Here is an 18,250-nt window from a genome sequence, read left to right on the forward strand (position 1 = left end):
ATTCCAAAAATATTACATATATATTTTGAAATATTATTCTAAACATTTTGTTCTGAAAAAACGTAATACAGAAAGCATTCTATACGTACAGAAAATTTTATTTCAAAAAATCATATTCCAGAAAATTCCAAAAATTTGTTCCGAAAAATTTTAAAATAAGTAATCAGGAAATGACTTTTGTCAACGGTATAGTAGTCATTTCAAAAAGTAAAGGAGTGCGTGAAGATATTTTGGAGGTGCAAGAAGAAAAAATCTTTTATTTTCTTTGTGTTCGATGTGAGTCCATAAATTATTAAAGTTAAGGTGATTTGGACTGTAGCCCATTTCGGAAAAAACCATTTTAGTCTATTATAAAGCGCATTACTGTATTTTTGACATCACATGAATTTGAAGGAGTAAATTGCTATCTAATTCATAAAGTTTAACACGCTCAATTATATTAATAAATATAAAAAATGTAATATTTTCCTATAAAACATATTATGAGTAATATGCTTTTAAAATTTTCCAAGATTTCCACTTTTAAATTTTATAAAATCAGTTAACTTAAGTACGACGTTGCGTTAATAAAATAGTGAAATGAAATATACAAAATTTATTCAATTAAATAAAATGCGCGAGAGTTATTACAAACATGTTTAATTCATACAAAAATCAAATACCCCAGAAAAGTGCCAGCCATGACAGTCCTATAATATCCAAGTTCATAAATTATTGTTTTGCATTTCTAAAGGACTAAATTAAATCGAAATCCCTAATCCAATTCTTTTTAAAAAAATAAGACTTAAATAAATTTTAGATTCCTTATAAATTTAGATATTTTTATTGATTGAGTTTTACATAAAGCTTGTCTTCCACTTCAGAAATGGAAGCGTCTTAGGCAAACTCAATTCCTTTAATTGGGAGAAAGAAGAAGAGTAATGTGACAAGTTTCATAACACCAAAACTCACCAACAATTTTTTTTTTTTTTCTCAAAAGAAGTGTACCAAAAATCCCACTAATCGGTGGAACCCACTAGTTGAAAACATAACAGTTACCTAACCAAGCAAAAAACACCGGCTTCTTAATCTCTAATTTTAATCAGGTTTAATTATTTGAATAATAAAAATGTTTGTTTAGATATATTGATATCTACTTTTAAAAAATGCATAAATTTATTTCTAATTTTTTTTTAAATGTCTCAATGCCATTTTTAAAATTAAAATTATTAACACCGTTAATTTTATTCATGACTTTTACTACTAAATTTTAATATAAATATTAATACTTAATTTTGTAAGTTATTTTAAATATCAATATCGCTAATTAATAATTTTTTTTTTCTGAAAGTGACGTAAGACATATTTTTAAGAGTTGAGACTCAATTGACACATTTTTAAAAAGGGTACCAAACTGAAACATCCGAAGGAAGGTGAGTACCATTCGACTAATTAACCATATGTTTTTTGTGCTTCAAATTTTAGTGAAAATTAGAATTAGTCTTTCTTGAAAACTTTGAACCAATTTAATCTCTCAACTCTATAAATGCTTGGATTTAGTCATTTTAACAAAATTTTGTTAAGTATATTTGACATTTCATTGGAGTATTATAGTTTATTTATCCCGTTTGACATATGTTCGTTCAATGTTATTAGCTTAGAAACACGTTTGAAATGTTAAATAAATTTGAAAAATTTGGTTTAAAAGACTAAATTCACACATTTTTAAAGATAATGAATTTAATTAATTTAGGATTTTCAAGTGGGACGAATTTTAATTTTCACTATAAGTTAAAGAATTAAAAACATATTTAAAAAAAATAATTATAGTTCTTTTGGAAATAATTTTAAAAGAAATTCATTGAAAATGTCCTTGAAAACAGAAGCACCTTCCAGGATTTTGGATTCTCATGTTTACGCACCCAAAAGTCACTATCAACAATTGTTTGATTGCAGAAGCTGTTAGCTATATTTCTTCCTCTCTTTTTTGTTTTTCTTATTTTTAGCAGAAACATTGTCTTTTTATTTGTTATATAAAAGTAGAGGTTTAAATCCCTCTTTCGTGGAAATTGCTTAGAGGTAAAGTAGTATGTTATGGATGATAGCTTTTGTGGGTTTGTAGTTGGTGGGGACCCTAAAAACTATGCAATGAACCAAATTGTTGAAAACGGCAAAAACAAATCAAAACAATTCCTCTGTCTTAAACCACCTTTTTCTTAAGTCTGTTTTAACACCAGCTGCTTTAACCCTTTCTCACCCTTTCTTTTAGATCATTTATAATTTTTAGAAAGAAAAAGGGATATGGAATATTTCTTTTATTTATTTGGAGAGAAATAAAAAGATAAATTGTAAAGTTTCACCTACATCCATTACGTTTTCTTTCTACTTCAAAATGATTTTTTTTTTATTGTAAAGTTTCACCCACATCCATTACATTTTCTTTCTACTTCAAAATGATTTTTTTTTTGTGTTCCATAAAAATTAAATGATACTTTAGTAACTAACAAAAAGGGAATCATTCCTGCAATAACTTTTCGACTTCTTCGTGTTGGGGTGAGTGCGCATTCCTTAAACCATTTCAATGAATTGATTTATATAAAATTGCAAAAATGTTGTTTGATAAAATAGTATTAATAAAAATTAACTTTTATATATATTTTTTTTAAAAAAGTAAATAGTAAAAGAGAGAGTGTCAATTAGTAATAAAAAAAAAAAGTGATGTTAAAATACCAAGTAATCAATAAATATTATAATGTAGCTCTATCAATGATTCCTGGACACTTTATCTGAAACTATATATTTATTACTATATATTAATATTTTTTATTTGTTTTAATTTTATCTTTTCAATTACTATTTTTTAAATTTAAATAACTATTAACAATATTTTTTTTTTCAGTTTTATTATCTTAATAACTACTTTTTTGAATTTAGATAGTTACTCAAACAACGATTCGTTATATAAAAAATTATTTACCGTTTGAATCATTTTTATATTTATATTAATATATAAAGAGATTTTTCTTTTTATGTTTACATTTTAAAATATCAATTTTATCCTTTAAATATAATAATTTATTAAAATTTTAAAAATTGACCGTTATTTTACAAACTTTTTATAACATTAGTTATTTATGTTTTTCTTTTTCTTTATTGATTGATGGTTATTCTTTCATCTATTTTGATATATTTCACTTTATTTTTGATAAATATAATTTTAACTTAATAATATTACAATATTATCACCTACTAATATAATATATATTAAAAAAATGTATACACAGACATACACTAGTGTATATATATATATAAATATATATATATATATATATATATATATATATATATATATATATATATATATATATATATATATATATAATATGTTGAAAATTCCTAACTTATAAGTCTTTCTCTTTAAATCGAAGTCTCTGTGGAACCTTTTCAAAAGTCCTTCTTCCTTTTTCATTAAGTTTCTCACGTTATTTAGAGAAAAATTTGAGGTTATCAAAGTGATAAAATTTTGTTTTATCTATAACTATATGTATCTTTTATTTTTTTTCAATTTTTCATTACTATTTTTAAAATTTAAATAATTTATAAATATTTAAAAAATACATATACACATAAAAAAATGTTTTGTTTGAGTAAAAACAGAAACAAAGCTTAAAGAAAAAAAAATACATGCTTACATTTTAATATTCTAATTCTAGGAATTCATTATGATGATATTTACATACCACATATAATCAGTCTAAACACTACTAAGTTTACCAAGGGCATCAAGCAAAAACAAACATTATTTTGGACAGAATACTAATCAATTAAAAAACTTGTCTTACATCAGAAAAATTAAATTCCATAACGTCTTGCATTTTATTTTATATATAGCCACAGCCACCGAAGAAAAACCCGAGGGAGAAACTTCAGCTTTCCAAATCTCGAAATCTCCAAATAATTTACAAATAAACCCAAAATGCTTACTTTTATACTTGAACTAAAAAGCAAATATATAAAATATTGTTTATAGGTTGCGGGGATAAAATTGTCAATACCAGACTATGTATTATACGCCGCATATATCGCATTCTAAACTTTTGATATACCACGTCATGCATGGCATTGGTAAAAAAAAAATATACATTGTGGGCCTCCAATTTCTAAATATACCACTAATGTTGATGGATATTTCCATTCACTGCTAAAATCATAATGAAAATAGTTATGCAATGATTGATCCCACAAAACTTGTAATTGAAATTAGACGAGCCCTCGGTTTCAATCACTTCATTTTTCGAAATTACATATAACGTCGAAAACGACTTGGCTTATTGTTTTGGACACACTTTTCACAACAATCTCGAAAGATGAAAAAAGATGTTCTCAGTAACATTTTCTATTTTCACCAAAAAATGGAAAGAGAAAAAAAGAAGATTAACAAGCAGAGCCCCCTAATCCTTTCCTATTTACTTCATTGCACAAATAAATAAAAAAATCTAAGGAGATGATGAACTTAAGTGTGGTGAAAAGTAAGTGTGTAAAAGATCTAACCTCACAAACAAGCATGGTTAGCAGTTCCCTGTACTGTATACAAAGTAAAAGTATGGGACCACTAGTACTGTATGCATCTGGTTGGATGCATGCTTTTATCTCTATTGCACTGTGCTGAAATTTACGAGGTTAGATCTTTAATAAAGTAAAACAGTTTGGGCAGGGGGAAGGGGTGTCGTTTATCAAATAGAATAATATTACACGGCGCCAGGATATTGTGTTCGTCAGCCACCAGTGAGATAAGCGAATCTAGCACACCGTGGCAATGACGAAAATCCTACAAAAAAACCATATGAACAATCTCTGTCCCTTCAACTTCCAGGAGAGGCATGAATTTCACAGCACATATATTATCAAAAAAGAAACCAATGGAAGTGATGAATAAAAATATGGAATTGTAGATTAATTTTAGATACCTTCTAAGGGGGGAATCCAAGTGATTTAACCTACAAAAGAATGGTACATCTTACAAGCTTTAAGGAAATTTCGGAATGGGCGGAACCTGCAACCTTAGCATATCTCTACTCTACAGCCTAATTGCCTACGAGTACCAAAGAAAATTTTCCCATATATGACTACCAAATTCACAAGAACTGGTAGTCACACCAAGAAACGTCTCTGGCGCACCATCTTGTCCATTGGTTTTCTATTGGATAGAGCCTCCAAAACGGCCTGTACATTTTTTCAGGTTTGATTCCCCAAACACAAACAGCGCAACTGTTTCAAGAGTTCTGCGTTCTGAACTATGAAAGAAAAAAAGGTCTCAACTCATTCAACATTGAGCGTCAGTGCAAGAAACATCATCCGATGGCGTCATATTTAGATCCGGTATCAAGAAAAACTTTTCCCCGGTTGATTCTATCTCGTTTGGCCTAGATTCCGATGCTTGTGAACGGGTATCGTCTTGAGTGGTACGTATGAGGGCCTCCGCAGATACTATTCTCTGATGGGGTTGACCAGCAACCATACGCTGTGGTTCAACAGATGTTGAACTTGGATTCTTCCGAGATTTTGATCCGATATCCAGCTGAAAATTCAAAAAAGAAAATTGAGGTTAAGTTTTAATCCTATGTGGTCGACTCACTATAAACGTAAAAAGTAGAGAGGGCATTTGAATTTGAACACACCTTCATCCTCTTCAAACTCTCATTTTTAGCTCTCTCTGCCTCAAAATTTGCATTTATGGTTGCAATTTCCTGCAAAGCAAGAGTGATATCAATATTCATGAATCATTTAGTCCCCAGTTAATGTATGACAAACTAAAATTTATATTTCTTGAAAATATGTGCCATGCCAAGTCCAGGGAGATACCTTTTTCAAATATATCCTTTCCTTTAGCAGGGAGCTTTCCTCTTCCTTTAGTTCAGCAAAGGTCTAAAAATGAGTAAGAAACAGCAATTAGCATTCGTAAACGGTATTTGGAGAGCCAAAGAAAGACCACTGGCAACGGCATCTCAACCCAGAAATCATTTACCACGATATACGATCTCTGGAATCTTTCGAAGAAAGAGAATAAAGGCAGCAATTACTAAGATAATAAAGTGTAGTTTTACCTTTTTTCTTCTGCACCTCTTGGTAGAAGCCGAGTTGCCAGTGTATCCACTTGTGGCAGTGGCCTGAAATTGGTGAGATGATGAAGGATTAGAAAGATGTGACATGAATAACATTCGACAAAATCATAGTCGAAAATAAGGGTATAAGCAACAGAAGAACGTAAACATAAAAATTAAATATAAGAGAATCTTCAATCAGACCGAGTATCTCAGCATAAGAGCCAAAGAAAAGGGTAGAATGAGATGACCGAGAAGACATCGACGCTGGGATCATGCAGAAATGAAAACATATAGAAAGGTCGCTGGAGAGGGAGCTAGTTCTTTAGTATTTATGATAACAAATAATAATAATTTATATGTAATTATTTAAATCAGGAAGTCGCTCGGCTCCATCAATCATCGCTGCCATCTGTTCGTGTAATGGGACACGTCTCAGGCCATTGGCCATCCTGACCCTCACCCACCCTCGGGCCCACCCATATATAGCCCATTCATAATTCTTGCTGATCAAAGCCCAACTTGTCCATAATTTATTTATTTATTTTTATCATAATCGCACAAAAACCGATTCTCAGACAAATCAGCGTAGGCACGCACGCGACGGCACGTGATGACGATCGCGTTTGGAAGGGTCACATGACGTAGCCCAATAGCCCATGAATTGAAATTAGGTTGTAATTTTGTTTTTGCAAACGGTAGAGAATAGAAAAAGAGATATAGGGGTGCGGGTGCGGGTGCGGGTGCGGGTGCGGGTGCGGGTGCAGGTGCAGGTGCAGGGCATGGTGCACGCCCTGGAGTGGAGTGGGCCAAGGGGGCGGAAATGCTGCGTGTCTTCCCATTTCCCACCCAACCGAATCCTAATGTATAGGATTTTAATTTCCCATTTAAGACACCAACTTTAACTACCATCACCCCCGTGATACTGAAACCCCATCCACCTCATAATGGCAGTGTGTCGCGGTGTTCTCCCTGTCTATCACATCTCATTTCAACACACGAGAAACGCTTCACATCCACACTAACAACTCCACCTCTCTCTCTCTCTCTCTCTCCCACATTCCTAATATACCTAAATTCTCCATTATAATCGCCTAAAGGATAATTAATTACCATTATTTTAATTATTATTTAAATAAATACAAGCAGTACTTGCAATAAAGACACGGTGAATGTGAATTTTCCACTTCAGCGCAGGGGCCACGGGCAGAAGTAGAAGCGATGCAGCTAACTCAGGAGCTTACAGAACTCATGACACTAACTTCAACGAATCGCAGGCCCGTCGTCATCTATCCACGACATAGCCAAGCAAACCTTCCACACTCCACATTCGGTTCGGTCTTTTCTCAACCGTACCCGTCCCCGTCCAAATCATGGGGTCCACAACCCCAATTTTACATTGACCAAAATACCCACGCTTTCCACTGCCATTTTTTAACGACTTTTGTCCATGTAATAAATATTAAAAAAGGGATCTGTGTTCTCATCTCGGTTAAGGCCACCGATAAAATGGGTGAGTGGACAAATTATCGGTTTTGTTTTTTCACTTCGTCAAAAGAAAAAAAAGGGCGTGAGAGGAATATTAGTTGCACCTGGAAGGGCGTTTTCGTCAATCGATGGAGAACATAGAATGACAGGAGGTACCCCAAACAAAAAAACAGGCTAGAACAAAACGCCGAGTCTTTGTTCCAGTGCTGACCTAGTGCCCCCACGAACATCCCCAGACATTTCCGTCAACACAGTATCAACATGAACACCGAAGGAACCCCAAAAAATAATCAAAAACAAAATAAGAACGGAAAAATCATCTTCCTTGATGAGAAGCGAGCACCACAAGTGCGCGGAGGATAATAATTATAATTCGATTTAAAAACTAAAAGAAAAACAAAAACAGAGAAATTGACAGATTTGCCGTCAGCGTCTGATGTCAGCGTAAAATCGAAAACGATGCGCGATTGGAAAAAGAAAAAGAAAAAAGAGAGGAAAACAGTTAAAGCTTAAAAATACCACTGGCCTTTGGCCTGTGAATAAGGAGGTTAAGGGCAAAATTGTCAGAGGCGAAGGAAACGTCATGCAGAAGGAAAGAATGTTTCGTGAGGCACGCTACGCCATCTGAACCGCCGATAACTACCAGAGAGGCGGAGGGAGTTACGAGCACGCGCAGGCGCAGTCGTAGCGGTGTTTGGGTGAAACAACGGAACTCGGAGCACAGAAGAGAGATCAGAAGAAACGGAGAGCGGGGGAGAGGAATAGAGAGAAAGAAAGAAAACCTTGGATCTGGCGGCATGGTGTTGGCGGCTGGAGTCTTCGTAACCGTCGGCGGTGGCGGATGGCGAGGCGGCGCTGCTCCATGAGAGCGGCGTGGTGGGACTGCATCTGGTTGAAAGGGCGGCGTCGCATCGAGAGACGGCAGCGGTGAGCCTTGATCTTGAGCGCGGCTGTTTGACCCCCCAGGAGAGAGGCGGGCGGTGGTGGTGAGATTTGGTGGAAACGGTTTGCTTGAGTCGTAGGAGAAGTTGGACGACGACGGTTTCGTCCGTCATGGCCGCCCTGACCCAGTCGTCGTTCAGCATCTTGGGGTTTGGGTGATACAAGTCATGAAAGGGAGAGACAGTGTGGTGTGAGTGTTGCGTTGGTGTGCGTATAAGAAAGAGAGAGAGAAGGAAAGGGGTGGCGGAGGTATTGGAAGAAAAGATGAAGAGCGAGGGGAGGATAGGTTTATATATAATTTATAATAAATGAGAATAAAAAATAAATAGAAAAAAAATAATAATAAAATGGAGAGGGGGTGAGGATATTGTGTGGCGGTGAAGAAGGAGGAAGGTGGAGTAGATTCGAGTTATTCTTGGTTGGTCGTTGGTTCTTAGTTAAAAGAAAGGGTTGGGTCGTGTAGGAGGGTGTGGCCACTGTGGGCTCTCACTCTTTTCTGCTCTTTCTCCCTCTCTTTTCTTCCCCCTGACCCCACCTACTCACATCTGGCATTGCCATACCAATGCCATTTTCTCTTTTTTAACATTATTCCCCCTTCCCTTATTACACTTTGCAATCTTCACAATATAAACATTTTTTTTTTAATTTCAATTACATCCAATTTATCAATTTATTGTTGTTTTAAAGTTACTATTTTTTTACATTGTGTGGTATATGGTGATATGATTATAATCTATCTCGTGTCAACTCTACAATTAAAAAAACTATTTGTTTTTTAATTATTCATACTTTGCCCTTTAACTAATAATTTATTTATTTGTATGTATTTGTCTTTTCTTAATTTATTTTTTTCTTTTTCGTCTCTCCTATTTTCCTTTTCAGAACCAAGCAAGGAAAATTATTTAATAATTAGCTATTAAATTTTAAATTAAATGTGAAGTTAACAAAGACATGGTGTCATTGAATGTAGTATTGTAATAAGAAGAAAACAAGTCCTCCTATTGAGTAGGAACAACAATGGAAAAACTTTGTTTTTATCTTACTGTAGTAGCTTACATGACATCATTAAACTAAGTTTTGAGTCAAGGTTTTGAGGATGATAATGAGATTTCTCGTGTAACTTTAGGCATTATTTTTAAAATTTTTTGAAATATGATTTTAAGCTATTATAGGAATTTATTATGAGGAAATCAATGAAAGATATACCACAATTATACCATTTAATTATAATTTTTCGTGGAAAAATAAGATTGACAAAAACAATTTTTCTTAAACAAAGGAAAAAACTCATGATAAAATCAAGATGCACTTAGAGTCAAAAAAGAATAGTCAAGGTAGTTACAATCATGAGTTGAAACCATATATACACTTAATTAATATAATATACGTATCATTAAATGTATTATAACGTAACATGTATTTTTCTTTTTTCAATGTTGAATTATACTATGCACCCCGTAAAGTAAGAAACAAAATAATTCCTTACAAAATGCATTTCAAAAGGTATTTTATGATAAATCGGATAATGACTGTTTAAGAAAAGTTCTAAAAGATGTGTTTGAGTTAAATTATTTTAAGTTTTTAAAAACTTAACTTTTATGATTTTTTTTCTTTTAAAAAGAGTAATTTTTATTTTAAAAAATTTAATTATAAGTATTTGGTCTAGTTGTTAAGTAGAAGTTAAACTGAAAATAAACCAATCAAGCTACCATAAACAAGGCTAATTGAAATTAGTGATATGACACCTTAAAGATATTGTTTTCATGCTAAAGATAATATTTGAAACTGAAATGAGAATGGAAATAACTAATGGTACCGTAACTAAAACTTTAAACATGTCAAATGTAAAATGTACGGAAAATACAAAACATGTAAAATGTGAGAGTGATAATTAGTTTGTGTTTGATAACAATAGTTTTTTTTCTTCTTTCCAATAAAAAAACGTGAAAATATACACAAGCTACCTATCTCATATATATATATATATATATATATATATATATATATATATATATATATATATATATAATTGATTTTTTGGCCTAAGTAAATAAAGACAAATTCTTCATTTTAGAATACACACTTATTTTATAAAATTAAAATAATTATTTTTTTACTTTTTAAATTTAAATAACTTTTAAAATTGAAATAATTTTTTACATTAAATTTATTTATTTTTATAATTATAATAATAAAAAAAATTTATGAAGTAAACAAATACATAGTAATGTCACTTTAAAAAGAATAGATTATAAACATTACAATTTAAATTTAAATCGTATCTAAATATTTTTATTTTAAAAATTTATCCGTTGTAAATTGTAAACAATATATTTCAAAATAAAAAATGTAATGGTACATAAAATTACAAATTATATGGATTCAATGTTGGGTAAATAATAAAGAACTGTGCTGAAATAAATAGGTGGACAAAGAGAGTAGGTTAATGAAAAGTTTTGAGAAGAGTAAATATAGATTTATAAAATAAATAAATATGATGATATATATGTAATTGAATATGTTGGATTTATTATTTTTATATTTAAAAAATGAAAGATACTGTTAATATAAAAAACCAGAAGAAAAAAAAAAAGAAGTAGGAAAAGAGAGACAGTGGTGAATGATTGGAATGGAAGAGTGCATGACAAGCCTTCCTTTCGGCTACTTCACGCCTCATTGTCACCATTGGGATTTGCACTACCAACACAAACTTTGAAACCCTATCACAAATTCATAATTATAATATTATTTTATTTTAAACAACTCTGACTCATAATTATTACTATTATTACTGTAGTATTAATGTCGTCAACAAATTCTATATAATGCTGATTGCACACTTCTATGTCATTATTTAGACGTTAATTAATTCTCCTGTGATATTTGAAACCAGTAAAGAAGTTATATTCACAAGTATTACCTTTTTTTTTTAGAATATTTCATTTTTTGTTCTATTGTTAAATTCCTATAAGAACATTTGTGAAAGAAAAGTGTCAAAAGTGAAAAAACACAGAAAGAAACTAAAGACTAAACTCGTGTTTTTGCAAATCAATCTGCACATGATGTCTTTTGCCTCTGAAGGAGTATGTTGAAGAAACCTAACATTCCAAACCAAATTTTCTTCATTAAAGTTCAAACTTAAGATTCCATTTTAACTAAAATAAATAAAAATTGCAGTTTCGTTTATTAAGACTGACCATCTTAAGTACTTTTAATGCTAATAAACTGACAATGGTATAAAATAACCTAACTCCAATCACTTTATATATTTAAAAATCAAATAATTACTTTCACATCCTTTTGAAAATAAGTCACTTTTTTAAAAAATACAACACTTTTACTAAGGGTGGATACGTTACTTTCTTCAAAAATACATCATATGGTGAATATTGAATTTTTTAATACTCAATTTAAATCTACAAATTCAAATTCACTTTAGCTAGGTCAACTAAATCAGATAAAAATATTTTATATTTAAATATCCCTTTTGACGATTATTCTCTGCTAGGCAACCATTACACTGTGTCTTTGATGAATATTCATTTGTGGGTGTGTGGAGAGACATAGAGTTCATAACTTATATTTCAATTTTTGTAACTTATGAGAAATTGTAAAGTAATAAATCATTCTTCAATTTTACATAATCCAATTAACTATACAAACCTTAATTTCTCTGGTAGATTAAAAGTTTCCTTGACCCTTAATTTTCATAATAATGTCAAGAAAATCGATCAAATTCATCCTTTAATTTTTATCTGACTATTTAAATGTCAATTCATCTCTCTTTAATTTGATTTCCATTATTAAATCCACATACGACTCCTTATTAATGTTGCACATAAAAGCTAAGAGTACTCAAAATTATTTCTGTAAAAGGGCAATCCCTCTATACTTAAGTATTATTTGTGTAGTTTTGTCTTTTCATATATATATATATATATATATATATAATTATGTAAAAAGTACAAAGCTGTTTTTATATTCAAGTCCAGGCTTATCACTAGAGAAGACTATCCCCACACTGTTAACCCAATAAGGCCCAAATAAAGCCCAAGATATCATGACGAGGTGACCTATCTTCTTGACTTACAACAGTTTCATACTTGAAAGCTGAACTTGACAGCTGGAGTTTTGCTGCAATCCGATAGTTAACATTTTAACAACTGAGTATTACACTTTACACATCTTCCTGCATCTTCATATCATGTTACAAAGTTTAAATTTGTTTTTACGAGGGTTAAGTATGTTTTTCCTATAACTTTCATAACGTAAATTTTGGAATTAATCAATTTAAAAATTTTGGATTAATTTAATCATTCATCTTTCGAAATATGTAAATTTAGTCATTTTAATCAAATTTTATTAGGTTTATTTGATATTTAGTACGCATTTCAAGATTATATTTGAGTTGTTTATATTGTTTGACACATTTTTGCTTTAATGTTAAGTCAAATACTATTATAAAATAAGCTTGAAATGTCAAATAAACATAACAAAATTTGATTAAAAAGACTAATTTCATGTATTTTAAAAGATAAATGACTAAATTGGTCTAAAAGTTTAAAATAGACTAATTCCAAAATTTACTGAAAATTAACTGACCAAAAACATACTTAACCTTTTTATAAATTTAAATATTTTTAATTAAATATTTATTAATTTTTTATTTATTAAATACATAAAGGTTTTATAAAATGTGACTTTTATTTAGATGATGTATTTTTTTATCATGTTTATCACCTTGTTTGTATTTAGATGTTATTTTATTTTATGTTAATATTAAATCATATGATTTTGTAGGTAATATAATGTGTGAATTTTTCTTTATTGGATGAAATTGAACAAAAACGAAAGAGAAAACCAAAGGAAAATTTTAAATATGATGTTTAAAAACTGTTGTTCAAGAATGATGTTGAACAGCAAAAATAAGCATGAAATGACATTAAAAAAAAGAAAGTGAAAATAAGTGTTTAATGAAGGTAAATGAAAACAAGGAAAGCAAAATAAAACGTAAATAGTATGTTAGTAGACTGCGGATGGAATTATATTAATATTTACAACTTATAGAGAAATTTAGAATTTTTCTCAGATGGTGCAAGAAGAAATTACAAAGGTGCTACAAGAATTTGGGAGGTACGTCCAACATTTTTGAAATGTGATAGTTGATTGGGTCTTGTTGGATAGAGTTGCCTTCTAACCCAATTGGTTGCGGGGCTTCCCACCTCCAAATAATTTTTTTTTCACCTTCGAAACTTTTCAATTTTCTCACAATATTTTCCTAATTTTGATCAAGAAATTCGATAAGTTACTTAATTGGATTTTGAAATTCGATAACATTTTTGTATCGAATTTTGATATTCGGTACATTTTATTTTAAAAACAAATTTTGCTTTTGTGTATAAATTTTAAAATTTGGTACCTTTTAAAAATGGATTTTATTTTAATTGGGAAACATGTTTCATATTTTTCTACCAAATTTTGAAATTCAATAATCTATTAATTTAGGGGGTGTGGAGAGTAGATATAAAATTTTGGGTTAAAATACTTTTTGCTCTTAACTTTTTATCAAGCTTTATCAAAACAGTCCTAATTTTATTTTTGTGTTCAAATAGGTCACAATTTTTATAATTTTGTTCAATTTGATCATTTTTTACTAATATCGTCTAAATCATTAACGGTGACGGTCACATATCACTTTGTTGTTTTATATATATATATATATATATATATATATATATATATATATATATATATATATATATATATATATATTTATATATTTAAATGTACACGTGTCAACCCAACAACGTGTCACGTGTTAAAGTCAATGTTTATATTCAATTTAGTGTCTATATTTGTTATTTTTATCAACTTAGTCTTAATTTTGTTTAAAATAGAATAATTTTGTCCCTCTCGAAATTATGACCAAATTTAATTTTTATATTAAAGTTATAATGATGTTTTTGATAAAATTCACATTTTTATTAAATATTTTTTATTTAAGGTTACAATTAGCTTAAAGTTATAAAAATTAAATTTGGTTTCAATTTCTAAAAGGACAAAATTGCTCAATTTTAAACAAAATTGGGACCAAATTGAATAAAAATAATAAATATAAAAACTAAATTAAACATAAAATATTGATTCTGACACGTGACACACCATTGGGATGACACGTGAACATTCAAAATTAAAAAAAACAAAAAAAATTAAAGAAAAAAAAAACTCTAAAATGACATGTGACAATTATTGTTCATTATTATTAGTGATTAAATTATTTTTAAAAAACTAAATTAAATAAAATTAATAAATTTTTTTAACAAAAATAAAACTAGGATTAAATTGATAAGAACAAAATAATATTTTAATTAAATTTTTATCGGTCGTTAGAGAATATTATAAAAAAATTGAAATATTTTAGAGGTGCAGAGAGTAGGTGAAAGGAAAAGAAAAGCCCATTGATTGGTCATTTATATGTACACGTGTTATGCCACGTTTTTTCACTGGATCGTGTGTAAAATATAGTGAAAATTGGCAAAAATATATATAATAAAAATGCTGTCAGTTCAACAGATATATAAATAAAAAATATTTGAAGATTTTATCCTTAGTTGCTAGTTGCTTAGATAGACGAGAAAAATAAATAGTTGTTTTAATATAATTACTTTTTTTTTCTTTTAATTAATTTGTCTTCCATCTTATCATTTATTTCGCTCTTCTTTATTGTGTTTACCTTGACGGATTTTCTATAGTTTCTCTCCTTACATACTCAACATAAAAAGCTTGGGGGCATGAATGTTTTGTGTGGGGATTTATGCGGTAACACTGTTTCTTTCTTTCTTCAATTTCTCTCTCATCACTTCACCACCAAACACTATAGAAGATATTTTTTATTATATATTTTTCAGATCGAAATTACGTCAATTTTTAATTTCAATGTAAATTTATATTGAAAACATAAATTTACGTCAAGTCTCATAAATTTTAGATGTTTCTTTTTATATTTTAGAAAGTTATTTGATTTTGATTTAAACTAAAATCTGAAATATAATTTTTTTTCCAATATAATATAACTTTAGTAAAATTTCCAGGAAGAAAGTTAAATCAACATGAAAATAACCCAAAAACACTATATAAGCTTGAAGAAGAAGATTAATCTATCGCTCTATGTAACTTAAATAGTCATGGTATCAATTTAAAAAATAAAATGAAGGTTTTGACTACTCAACTCAATGAAGAACGGGACTACAATCTAATAGGATAAAAATCTCTCTCACACAAAATCACTTACATAGATGAAAGAAAAATGTTTTTTGGATCACCAATACAAATAGAAACAAGCTCGTCACAATCACTACAGAAAAAAAAAATAAATAAAAACATTATAGAGACATTAATGGAGACTTTCACGTTAAACATCCTAAAATCCGACATAAATTTACGTAAATTTCAAAATTTACAGTGAACTAAAACTCAACAAAAATTACATCTTTTTAAAATATATAAATGTCATTACACATTTTTACGTTTCATGATTAAATATTAAATATGTGACATAAATACCTCTGTCACTAATAAAAAAATATTAAATATATTTTTGTCAATTTTGGAATTAGTCCAACTCGAAACTTTTGACTAGTTTAATCTTTCATCTTTCAAAATACGTAAATTTAGTCATTTTAATCAAATTTTGTTAAATTTATTTGTCATTTCAAGCACATTTTATAATAGTATTTGACTTAACATTAAAGAAAAAATGTATCAAACAATATAAATAACTCAAATACGATCCTGAAATGCGTTTGAAATGGACTAATTTTAAAATTCACTAACAGTTAAGGGATCAAAAACGTATAAGTACCACTGATTTTTTTTTTTGGTATCTTTATTTGTAGCTTAGTCTATTTTGGTTCAGTAACTTATTTTTGTATGTTTTTCGTATGAAAAAAAGTTTTTTAACCTCATTTGATAACTTTTATAAAGATAAAGTCTTAACAAAAATTAATTTTTATATTTTAAAAAGATAATAATGAAAAATAATATCAAATAATTAAAAAAATGTATAATATTATAATTATGCAAATAGAAAAAGGTTCATTGAGTGAGTGATTCTAATATGAGCCGATATTCAATCACATACGTAATATTCATATCACATTCATATACATGTTGTGTGCTGAACTTTGAAGTTACTATAATTGACACTTGTCCTCATGACATTGTTACGTCAAAACTACACAAACTCATGCTACTACATAAAAAAAGATACAGGCGTAGAATGGAACATTAATATATTTTCTAGTGTTGAAAAATTCCTTTAGTTATTGACTACTGATACATGGAAAAACGTGAGCTTATGTAGTATATATATGCATATGCGAGGCATATATACAAATATATAATAATACATAAAATAAAAGGTTGTAACAGTGATTGAAAACATGATATGACGTTGGAGCAACTTTAGAATAGAAACCTTCAATTTGGTAGTTAGCAACATAGATAGCAACTGTTTAAAATGTTAATGTTTTCATTTTTTATTTTTTAACATAATTTAATATAGATCATTAATTAATGTATTATTATTATTATTATTTTAAATAATTAATGAAAAAATCATATAAAAAAATAAAGGATAAAAATAAAATAAAAAGAAAGTAAATAAATTAAGAGTTAAAATATAAATTTTCTATCTTAAACGGAAAGGAGAATAAGATGGACGAAACCTGGTCGGTAAAAGTATCAATTGGACTCAGTTATATGTTCAAAGTTTTTTTAAACTGCCTTTAATTTTCAATCATGTTAAAGATAACATTATAGTTATTATAAAAAATAAAAAAATACACTGGACAATTGTTTTATTAATTAATAGAACAAAAGCAGTTTATATTATTAGATAATTGGAAATTTAATTCTTACACTTTTCAATACACAAATTGCAGAATAACTATTTTTTTTTACATTTTTTGTTTCCAAATCTATCCTATCAGTTAATCCTCCAATATTAAAACAAAGGCACAACTAAATAGATAATCACCATTTATTTTTCAATTTATACAAAAAATATATAATTAGTGTTGTGAAAAAGTTAACTCTAAAAGGTAAAAGTTGATAACAATTAGTTATTATACGTAGCCTAGACAAATCATAAATGTTAATCCATTAATATTATTTTTGAAGATTGACTTTTAATAGTGTCAATTAAGTGAATGTAAATTCATTCTTAATTGTTAAATTAATTTTTTAAAGAGTTTTGGATGGACAAACTAACGTTAATGTACTTTAAAAATATATTTAATTTAGTATCACTTAAATTGATATTAAATAATTTTTTTAATATTAATTTAATTTACGTAAGTGTGGTCGAAGTTAATGACAATAATTTAAGGAAAAAAAAATCTAGGACAACATTTTTATCTTCAACAAAAATAAATCAAACAAAAAGTATACCGAACAAATAAGCTTTAAATTCAAAGAGTTTTGCTGAAAAAAATATGAGAATAAAATCAAAATTTCTTGATCGTGTATGAAAAGACGAGTGTGAAAAAATTTATATAAAAAGGTGATTGAAGAAGAAAAATTATAAATAAGAAAAATGTGTCTTCTTTAAACATAAGTTTCTGGATAAATATAATTTACGCTTTTTGTTCGTTATCACATAAAAACACAAAAACATATAAATTAGTGCTAACTTAAGAAACATTAACTTAAATAATTATCAAAGATATATTATATTAATG

The 18,250-nt window shown here is 28.7% G+C and overlaps 1 protein-coding gene across 1 annotated transcript; it reads right to left on the minus strand.

Moving 5' to 3' along the window:
* Nucleotides 1–4,885: 4,885 nt before the first annotated feature.
* On the minus strand, nt 4,886–8,866 carry LOC114164477. The gene is made up of 5 exons (XM_028049170.1): nt 8,351–8,866; nt 6,084–6,146; nt 5,842–5,904; nt 5,658–5,726; nt 4,886–5,557 (listed from the first exon to the last, which is right to left on the minus strand). Exons 1-5 carry the CDS (start codon nt 8,651–8,653, stop codon nt 5,303–5,305), a joined length of 753 nt encoding a protein of 250 aa, XP_027904971.1. The 5' UTR covers nt 8,654–8,866; the 3' UTR covers nt 4,886–5,302.
* Nucleotides 8,867–18,250: the final 9,384 nt, after the last annotated feature.

This window comes from Vigna unguiculata, chromosome 9 (genome assembly GCF_004118075.2).
Source record: "Vigna unguiculata cultivar IT97K-499-35 chromosome 9, ASM411807v1, whole genome shotgun sequence".
Classification (NCBI taxonomy): domain Eukaryota; kingdom Viridiplantae; phylum Streptophyta; class Magnoliopsida; order Fabales; family Fabaceae; genus Vigna; species Vigna unguiculata.

Bases quoted from the DNA above. Each gene is read 5' to 3' on its own strand.
- LOC114164477 (XM_028049170.1), bottom strand. From the start codon at position 8,653: ATGCTGAACGACGACTGGGTCAGGGCGGCCATGACGGACGAAACCGTC. The intron at 6,147-8,350 runs GTTTTCTTTCTT...CACCAATTTCAG, and splicing joins ACCATGCCGCCAGATCCAAG to GCCACTGCCACAAGTGGATA. The intron at 5,905-6,083 runs GTAAAACTACAC...ACTCATTTTTAG, and splicing joins AGAGGTGCAGAAGAAAAAAG to ACCTTTGCTGAACTAAAGGA.